A 10,522-nucleotide genomic window follows, 5' to 3' on the forward strand; every position below is an offset into this window, starting at 1 on the left:
TGAAGTGCTGGTGCTACTGAAATCTATTTGGCAATTTTAATTAAATACTCTTAAGTTCCTCATAAATCTCAAGGGCTGTCACTCCCTAGAGAAGAATTTTTTTTGTTTCTGCTCTGCACCAGAGGACTTGAAATTTTCTGTGAAAGAGACACCAGGGCTTCATTGTCAAATATCCAGTTACTTAGAGCCTCACCTGCCCAATGCATCTGCTTTGTTAAAAGCTGGGCTTTTTGAAACAAAGGTGTGTAACATGCCCTGGGCATCTCTGAACAGAAAAATGCCTCTGGCATTCCTACTCTCAAGGGAAAAGGTAGACATAGCTCAGCAGGGACTATAAACCAAAAGGAGTCCTGACAGCCAGCCCATGGTGCACAGTACTTAGTTACAAGGAGAGAGAAGAGTGATGAGTCCACACAGCCTATAAACTTCAGTTTTAGTTAAAAGTGCTCAATCCTTATGAGTGTACAGAATGAGCTGCAAATGCAAAATAATGTGAAAGGATGGCCAGAAGTTTGTTACTGGTATTATCTCTAAATGTATGCTTTAGTTATGAAACTATCCAGAACTGACCTTTGGAGCTCCTAAATGTTGTAAATACCAGTCTCTCGACCCTTAATGGGAAAGTGTGTAATTAAAAATTCCTTTTTGTTCAAGAGGCAGCATGAGAAGGCTTAAGGGGTCTATCTGTGCTTGGACACTTCCAGTTCAGAGGAACGGAAAGCAAATATGGTCTCCCACTTCAGGGACTATATCTCAGCAATATGGAGGGTACCCTCGCCTAGTCAGCCAGACTCCACTAAGGAAAGGTTAACACCAGCTCTCCTGGGCATTTCCCACAGTGTCACAGAGGAAAATCAAGACTTCACCCATGTGATGTTGCACAGACCAAATGCATGCACACAGCAGAACTCAGCGCACTTCTTCCCTGGAGAATGTGAGACAACAAAGTGATGCCCATGAAGCTCCCTGAAACCAACACCCAACATTCCTCAGAGCTTACATTCATCTTCTTTACACTACAACTAAAACTTCCAGAAGCCAGCTACACTTGTGAGAAACGCTCACACCATCCCCACCCAGCTCTGTGGGATCTTTGCCACTGTGGCTACACCACAGACACCTACCAGCACTGGAGAGCAGGATTGAGGGGTCTTTTCTGGTAGTGGCATTTGCTACAACCTCTCCCCAAACAATAGAAACCAGGTTAACAAAAGTTGTGGGTTGCCAGAACTGCTGCCAGAGATTTTGCCAGCACAGCAATGCCATCGCAAGAGCATGACCATCTAGCTGACATGGCCATGCCAACAAACCATCACAGCATAAACTGAGTCAAAAAAGTAAAAGATGGAGTAGTTCCCCCTCAGAGAAAGAAAATGGGGAGAGTGATGATTATTGATGAGTTAGCAAAGTCAGAAGCATGTAATTTCCCAACTGGAAATACACATCTCCTTCCCTAGAAAGCAAAAGAAGTCAAAACACCAACAAAAAAAACCCACATACATGGTTATCATAATAACACCCTTATTTCCATTTACTTTCCTCCTACAGCAAAGTGTGCCTTGTGAGATGGTATTTCTTGATCTGCAAGAGTAAGAAAAGGTCTCTCTCCATTAACCTGTTCAAAGTGTGAATCCCAGCACACTTGTGCTGCAGGTGACATGCACAGTACAGAGCAGCTGCCAGGCACGGGCTGGGGAGCTTTTGCCTGTCCCACTGAGGCTTTCTTCTAAAGTGCTTATAGAGAAAGGATATGTCAGGAAGCAGGAGAAAAACTGCAGGCTTGGGATCCCCTGCAACAACTTGATTCCAGAAGGGGCTACAAAGACACCACCTCTCAGCATACCTTCACTCCAGAGATGCTGAAGAAGATAAAGCAACAAATCTCACTCAGGATGCACCAGCCAGCAAAGGGGTATTGTGTCACTGGCCACTGGAATATAAATCCTGCCATAAAGCTTGCAAATATCCTTTGCAGCACCAGCCTTCTCGGGTTTCTCTGGATGAAGCACTATTTCAGCTCTGTGTTTAGCACTTGGAAGGAAGCCAGGAAGACTTCCATAACCACCCCTGATTTGTTAATCCCTTAATGCACAGGCACTGTTTGTTACTTAGGCCGTCAGGTTTCATCGCTCCTCAGCACACTGCTGATAGAACTTCTTGACACCAGGCTGCAAATATTATTGCAAAGTCAATACTCACAGGGAGAAAGCCAAGCTGAGTTAAAATGTGACCTTGGTGTTGACAAGCCAGTTTGGCACTGCAGAGTTCAAACAGCCAGGATCACCTGGCAACTTTCAAAACAGGAGAAAGTTTGCCAGGATCATTTTGACTAGAGTCTTATCCCAAGATCTGCATGGTAACAGCTAAACACTTTCCAATCAGACAAAGCAAGTAAAAATACAGTAAGTGGATTATACTTTTTGGGAAGGTGCTGGGAGCTATATGTACATATGCATGTGAGTTTGTATCTATACAGATTTTCCTAATCTTTCTCATTAAAAGAGAAAAAAATTCAAATCTAGGTGTGTTAGCATGACAGACTGGAGGTGATGCAGCTCAGTATTCCCAGGGAGTTCACCCAGCCCATGGTAGCTTCAACACTCCTGTTGCCATAAGGAAAGCTGACTCCCTGTTTATAATAAATAAAGTTATTTCCTGAATGTGATCTAAAAGAGGTTGGATCCTGGTCTTTTTGGAGGACCATTGAGACATCACACAGGGGCTGCACAGCACATCACAGCCAGGCTGGCATCAGTGCCTGCTGCTGCTGGGGAGGTGGCTGGCCTTCTCTAGAACACAGAGCTATTTTAAGGTAATTTCCCTCCCTCCTGGATTCAAATATTTATACTAACACAGCCCAAAAGGTGATGACACCTGAGGACAGTGGAGGAAAAGGCCCAGCCTGCACACCCAGGGCAGCACATAGGTGAAGGGTTGATGCATGAGCCTGACGCAGCCCTGCACACCCCAAAACTAACTGGGTTTTATCCTCCCAATGCAATAAGCCCATGCAGCTATTCAGCCCCTACTCATTATCACCAATAATTACCAACTTTTTTTTGACCTCCTAAGGCAGATCTGACAGAGTGATGTGCTTGGCTGTGGCAGGACAAAGCTAGGCCAAGGGCACATTGAGCCCATCCCCGAATCCATGCACATCCCAACTGTCCCCATGCAGACCATCTGCCTATCAATAGCTCCAATTAAACAGTCTCGGGGCTTCGACCGCCACCAGACACCAGCTCAGTCTCAGTTTGGGAGAAAGACAGAGGGAGGTAAAATTAAATTAGCAATCAATTAATACATGAAGCAGCTCCAAAGCTGTTGAGTTGAGCACCCTTTTGGGCTTTAACCCTTTGGTGCCCTATGAGTTTTGTTTCATGGCTAGTAATGCCAATGAGCATGCTGGGAAAAAGGAGTAATCTTTTAAAAAGCTCACAGACAGGTCAAAATGTGTATTTCAGAAAAAAATAACATTTGTCAAAATTATTTTATTGAAATTTCAGTAAGCATAGAGCTCTTTATTATTTTTGTTAATTTTAAATGAGAATTTTAGAAATGTGATCTTGGAACAGTCTATTCTCCAATCTGGTGAAATGCAAAGAACAGCACAACATAAACTGGCAAAAAAGGCATTTTAAAAAAACGTTACAAGGGCTTTTTTATTTCCAGTCCTTATAACTGGGAAGAATCTGGAATAAAATGACTGTGAAACGTAGTGCTTGAAGTAAGAAGCAAAGTATGGAAAAAAAGCTTTTAAAATGCTATGAAGGTAGAACATAAAACAGAGAAAGGATGCAAAGAACAGGAAACAAAGGGTAACTTTTCTGATGGTCTAAATAGACAGTGCCTTATTGAATGCAGCAGAGCTGCCCCTGTTTACACCAACTGGTGTGTTTTACAGGGGATCCAGAGGACATACCAGATAGAATGGCTGTTTTCTTCCCACTGCTTGACATTGCTATATAAAGACAGGTAAGCATCATGAGTGATCAAAAGCACAGTGGCACGTGGAGTAGACTTTGAAAGGGAGATGCAAGCAAAAAGTGGCACTTTAGAGAGTCTGTTCAGATTTAAGTAAGATCTCAAATAAAAGCTGGGAGCCTGCACCACACAAAACTATTCCCAAGGCTGTCCTTTGACAACAGTCTCCTCTTTCAACAAGATAAAAGTCAATCTAAATGGGCAAGCAAGACAAATTCCTACAGCAAGGACACAGGCAGAGCTGGACTCTCACAGCATCCCCGGAGCAGAGGTGGATCAAGGAGCTATGCAGGGAGGCATTAATGCATCTCCAGAACACACACAGACACTAACAGAGGATTCACTTTTTTCCTTTTTTTTTTTTTTTTATTTTAACAAAAGGAGACCAAATTCTACCTGTGTGGGATTAATATGAATTATGTTCTTCCTGGGAGGTTTACCAAAAGCCCTTGTGCCGTCAAATGGGGCAGTCAGACACAACCGTATGGAAACAGGAGAACTGAGCCATGCTAGTATCTATTAAGAGAAAAAAACCTACCTGGGAAAGAAGCTTGTTGTCATCCTCCAGCAGTTTCACTTTTGTTTCAAGTTGCCTGATATAGTTGGAAGACGAATCTTTAAGAAAAGAGAAAAAAAAAACCAACATATTTAAGCCTCTTGTGTTACAGGCAAGTATTGTCAGACAGCAATAAGTTTCCTCACTCTGTGGAAGGCCAGTTTGGGAAAGACTTAATGAATAAAACCCTAAGTGTATAGGGTGAGGAGGGACTCTGTCAAAGGTTTTTTCACTAAAAAGCTGAGACTCAGCAACAGCAATATCTTTTGTGAATCTGCATCAATGCCAGTTTGAGGGGTGGGTGATACAGAAGGAAAGTGAGGTTGAAACACTGTGTTTTGTACTTTTATAAAAGTAATTTCCTAGTTTTGAAAGCTATTCTCATTCATCTAGAATGCACCAAAATACTCCATGAGAGAACAAGATGTTTTCTTTTAGGTTTGAATGAACAACCCCTCTACACACGTGCCTTTTTCTTTCAAAAACAACTGAGAAGTTCACAAAACTAAGCTGTTGGCACAGCTCTAAGAGGAGGTCAGTGCCACAGCTCCCAGTGCTGTAAAAGGGGGAGAAGTGTATTCAGAAAGGCCACAGAGCTGCAGCATGCAGACAGCCTGAAGTACACAAAGTGCCTACCCAGGACATCTGTTTTTTCTAGTGGAAGCACGTGACACTAACCAGAAAAATACCAGGACAATAAAACACAGAATACCCTCACATAAAATGGTAATATTCAACCTGAAGGAATGCAATGGCTGGTTTACCATTGCAGTAAGACAACAGCACCAGATAGGGTGGCCTGGCACAGAAGATAAGTTGCTGGAGAGCTCTGTGGGTGGCTTACTGCTGTCCAAAGCATCTGGCTTTTGTTTTGAACTGTGCTTTGAAGAAACACATTCAAAAATTTCACAGGGAAGAAAATAAAAGAACCTGGGAAAACCTTTTCTCCATTTGCATTATAGCTTGGTGAGTTCCTCCTGTACACTTGGATCTTTGCAAAATTTCTTCTCCACTTGTAATTTGAGTAGCAGAGGCCATGAGCTTTTACAGCAGGAGAAAAAGTTTTGTGACATAAGTATATGAAAAACCCCAAACATTTTCCACACTTCTGAAAGGGCTCTGCAAAGTGCAAAATTATAATTTCCCTCTTCTCATTTATTATGGCATGACTGCAGAAGTCACTGTTCAATCCCAGGACTCCTTGCCAAGCAAGAACTGGCAAGGAGCAGGGTGTTAGCACAAGGGCCCTGGTGCTGGTGGGTGTGTGCTGCCAGTGGCCAGCCTCCTCTTGGGGTTTCCCATTTGGGATCAGCCCCCCAAGGTGAGCAGGCACCTCTGGCTGCAGCTCTGGCACACGAACACTCAGCCACGCACACGTGTGAGGTTTAGGCTGGCTCTGTGCTAAACAGCTTCTCTCTGCCTTTGCCAGTGGCTGCCAGACACACTCAGCACTAAGCCTGAATGCTCTTCCTGGCCACTCTGGGGGCAGCTCAGCAGAAAAGCTAGCAGGGAAGCTGCAGCTAATCACTGAGACTGCTTTGGCCACTCAAGGGAAAAACTGGAATATGCTAAAAAAAGTGCTACCATAGACCAGTGCCAAACCACACATAAAGGAACAGCAGGATGGATCTGAGTCAAGTACCCATCTAAAGCACACTCTCAGAGGAAAAATGCTCAGTTTCTTGACTGGATTATGCTTTGTCAAAACCCAGGAAATCCAAACAAGTCCTCATGAGAAAGGTTAAGAAGACACTGTAGGGAGCTGTGTAAGTTCAGTGAACAGCTTAAGTGGTGACAAGGTTCACAGCAACATCGGCTTGAGCAAACTCGGCCCAACAACCACCCTAACATGGGGGGAGTCTCCAGGTCAGAGGAGAAGAGAGCAAACCAAGCAGGTTATAGAATCAATCTAAAGCACCTTCCCTGTGAAGGCCTTATGCCACCAGCACCACAACTTTAGCCATGCATACCTAAAGGGGGAGAGTAGAATGCTGCAGTAGATGGGTGCTGGAGTCAGCAAGATTTCAGGATCAGCTTGAAGAACTTGCTGAATTAGTAACAAACCTGTCCTCCAGCAGGGGAGTCTGGGGTGTTAAGGGGAGGTGTAAGGGTGCAAGGGGAGTTTGAGATTGTTAAATATAAAGCCAGGCGGACCATGGATCCTTTGGTCTGACCCCCCCCCAGGCCATCACACTTGGTTAACTTGCCCCTAAATTCAGTACAGTAATACCCATTTGGCTAAACAGTTCCAAAACCAGTCTCCATCTCTGTCTGAAGACAAACAAAGACTACACCACTTCCACTTGTGTGCTGAATACAAGACCTTCCACTGGTAGACCTGGTCAGATAAGGTGTCCTTCCCACCTGCATTCCAGCTTCACCAGTACCCTCACTGTGCCAGCAGCTACAAGAAATTTAGGTTAAGAGGATATATGGTGACACAGAAGCTGTTGTTCAGACCCTGAATGCTACAAGGACTGACTGACTGGTTGATGGAAAGAATGGAGCACGACTGCCAAAGGAAAGGAAATAGAGAATTATTTCCTCTCTGCAGTTTCATACCCCTTACCAAAAAAAGGGTACTCCATGGGAAGGCAAGCCCTGCATCCTCGGGAGCCAATGCCCACCACAACTACTACCAGTCCTGAAAGCCTGATCTGAGATCTGCTAGAATTCTTTGGACACCACTGTTCAACCCCAAACCATGTTTGATGTCTGACCTCAGCCAGAAAATGCCCTATGGCAAAATAAAATACATGTAGGAAAGAAAAGAAAGAAAAACAAAAAAAAATGAGCTGGTTTGTCAGCAGAAGATGCTCCATCTTGGGTAAAGGCTGCGAAACAGTGCTCAGAGCCATCCCAGTCCTTGCTGTGCCCTCAGAGATGAATCACCTCCATCATCTGGACCTGCCTGTGTTGAGGCAGGTGCCAGATGAGCCATTTGCATCTTGATCTCAGTTTTGAAAAATCTCATAAATCTCACAACAGCGGGAAGTAACACTGCCAGGCTAAGCAGTGAAACCCCAGGCTTGGTCTCACCCATGTTAGATCAAGAAGCACATTCCCAACATTTTTCTGCCTCTGACCTTCCTCTTATCAGCAAGTTTCCCTCCTCTCCTGCCTCCCCCAGAGCCAGGAGCCAAGGACAGCTCCACTGACCCACCCAGGAGAGGCACCAGAGCTGGATCACTAACTGATCAGACCCCCTCATCCCTTTTCATTAGAAATCAAACAAATGGTCCTCACTGCTGTGTCAAAGCCTGCTGCCAGCTGTGAGCAATGCTCCACCTTCACCAGCCCAGAAGCACTCTTCTCAGCGGCATGAGCAGCTCCGAGACCCAGGTATTGGGGCATACCCCAGGCACACCCACCCAGCCACACCTCATGGCACTCATTTTGAGTGCACTGGTATGCTAGTGCCCTGCTGATGACCAGACAAGTATGGTGGTCAAGGACACATGGTCAAGGATAAGCTTTCTGGCATTCTTTCTTTCTCTGGCACTCAGTGATGCCTGGAATGCCACTGGGGCCAACGTCCTCCTCTAGTTACCCCTTGGGGCCACGAGCACCAGCTGCACAAGCAGTGGATGCCTTAGTGGACCAGATGGCACCAGAGGGAAGGAATTTCCCATCAAAACATTTCACATCCCACTCGGCACCCTCCTCGTGGCAGCCATCACACAGAAGAGGAAGTCAGGGAGAGAGGCAGCGCTGTGCCCTGCCAGGCTGCTACCCACGACAGCAACATGGGTGAAAACTGTAATCACCATCAGCCATCGCTCACTTGCACAATGTAAATGCTGCAAACTAAATTGTTCACAGAGATGTAAAACCTGAAGTCCTGTTTCTTTACAAAGCCTTGGAAAAACTAATTGGATGTAGCTCCCCACATTATCTCCATGAGAGATAGAAGAGCTGCGTTCCAGCTCAGAAAGGAGCATTGCTGTTATTGTCCACCTTCCTCAAGATTTACTGTTCTAAAAAACATACTCCATCTGGAATGGGATGTAATTCAGCTTGGATTTAATCTAGCTGAGTAACTTTTCTCCATGTAGATAAACCACTTAATACTCATTACAGCTAAATGGAGGCAAGACAAATCACTCTACCTTGTTTTAACTCAATGGTCTCTCAGAGAGCAGGGAACTGCCTGGCTCCTCAAGCTTTGTAAAAACATAAATTAGAAATTGTTTTAACAAACAAAACAATCTTGCAGCCTGCAGAGCACAGAACAGTGTAATTTGGAAAGACACTTGGAGCCTTTCTGATTCTCATCTGAGATTTCAGGGGAATCTGTCAGAGGGGTAAATATGATAAATTACACATTTTTTTTGACAGTAGCAAAATAAAGGGGTTTATTTCCTCGTATGCCACTTCTACAACCACAAGCATGCAGAGCAGAGGTTTGTGTGGCAGCTACGAGGTTGGGATCAAGACATTTTTATTTAAGACCTTTTCATAATGAGGTGTTAGCACCTAAATGAATATGAGAAAAAACCTGCCCTTTACTTAGGAAGCTACTTTAACTAAGCATGATTTAAGACAGTAAAGCATAGCTATATTTTGTCAATGTCCTGCAAACAAGGCTCTTCCTGTCCTCATAAAAAGCAGCATCCCTAAAGGGATTCTCCCAAACCAAGGAGGAAAGGCACATGAAGGAATGATGCTCTGCCAGATTTGCACCTGGCAGCCAGCTGCCTTGTTTGTATGATAGAATGCTGACATTTTCTCTTCCTCTCCTTCCATCACAGATCATCTCAAAAGAAGGCCTTCACCTGTGCTCAATAAAACACTTTGCTGTTTGTTGGCAGTTTCATTATCACATCTCTGCTCTTCACCACCATATTTCAGATTTGTATTGCTCTACTGGTCTTGCATCTTGACACAGACAGCAGGCTGAAACATGGCCAGTGGTTATATCTTGTAAAGAAGTTGATTTATTAAAGCAACAGCACTCTTTCAGAGCAGTTGGGAAGCAGATGAAACTCACGTATATTAAATATTGTCATTAAAGGAAACTACTGGAAGAGATGGACAAATGCACCATCCTTGTTTTTTCCTAATCAGCCCCCATCTTTCTGCTCTTACCAGCAAACCCCATTCCCAATGTCCTGTTTCAGACTGGTATGCAAGGCAAGTTTTCACAACAGGCTTAAGTCAGTGGATGGCTCAAACATGAGCAGGGCCACCACAAAGCCAGTGCTGAGTTACTTTAGTTTCACAGGTGCTGCCCTCTGCTATGGCACCACCAGGGCTTTCAGGGAATGAACGCTCCTTGGTTTCCCTGGCATAGAATCTCAGAATAACCTAGGTGGAAGGGATCTGCAACAGTCATCTAGTCGAACTCCTGCAGCAAGCAGAGACATCTTCAACTAGATCAGGTGGCTCAGAGCCCCATCCACCTGTCCTTGAATGTTTCCAGGGATGGGGTATCTACCACCTCTCTGGGCAACCTGTGCCAGCGTTTCACCACTCTCATCGTAAAAACTTCCTTCCTTATATCTAATCTAAGCCTAACCTCTGTCAGTTCAAAGCCACTAACCCCTCTCCTATCACTACATACCCTTGTAAAAAGACTCTCCCCAGCTCTCTTGTAGCCCCCTTTATGTACTGAAAAGCTGCTCTAAGGTTTCCTTGGAGACTTCTCTTGTCCACACTGAACAACCACAACTCTCTCAGCTTTTCCTCAGACAAGAGGTGTTCCAGCCCTCTGATCATCTTCACGATCATCAGATCCAAAATACCATACTCTGCTAATCCCAAATCCCGGGCCTTTCCAGTAGCAGCTTAGGCAAAATTTGGGGTCTCCCTTGAGATGTGATAACAGAATACGCAACAATAAGGTCTATGGTAAATAGAAGCTCCCAGTGTTTTGTACCTCTGCAAGATACCCAGCAAGCAGACCATACCAACCTGCTCTATCTCTTGTCCCACCACCTCATTCACTGTGGGTTGTGTAGGGAGAAGTTTCCTCTGCTCTCT

General features: G+C 44.7%; 1 protein-coding gene across 1 annotated transcript in view; it reads right to left on the minus strand.

The window, feature by feature from the left end:
- CCDC85C (coiled-coil domain containing 85C) overlaps window positions 1–10,522 on the minus strand; it is a 110,612-nt gene that overhangs the window by 38,523 nt on the left and 61,567 nt on the right. The window contains exon 3 of the mRNA XM_017728934.1: window positions 4,523–4,599. Within this exon, the coding sequence (XP_017584423.1) occupies window positions 4,523–4,599 (77 nt within the window). The remainder of the gene's footprint in view (window positions 1–4,522; window positions 4,600–10,522) is intronic.

Source organism: Corvus brachyrhynchos, unplaced genomic scaffold (assembly GCF_000691975.1).
Source record: "Corvus brachyrhynchos isolate BGI_N302 unplaced genomic scaffold, ASM69197v1 scaffold1, whole genome shotgun sequence".
In the NCBI taxonomy this organism is placed as follows: domain Eukaryota; kingdom Metazoa; phylum Chordata; class Aves; order Passeriformes; family Corvidae; genus Corvus; species Corvus brachyrhynchos.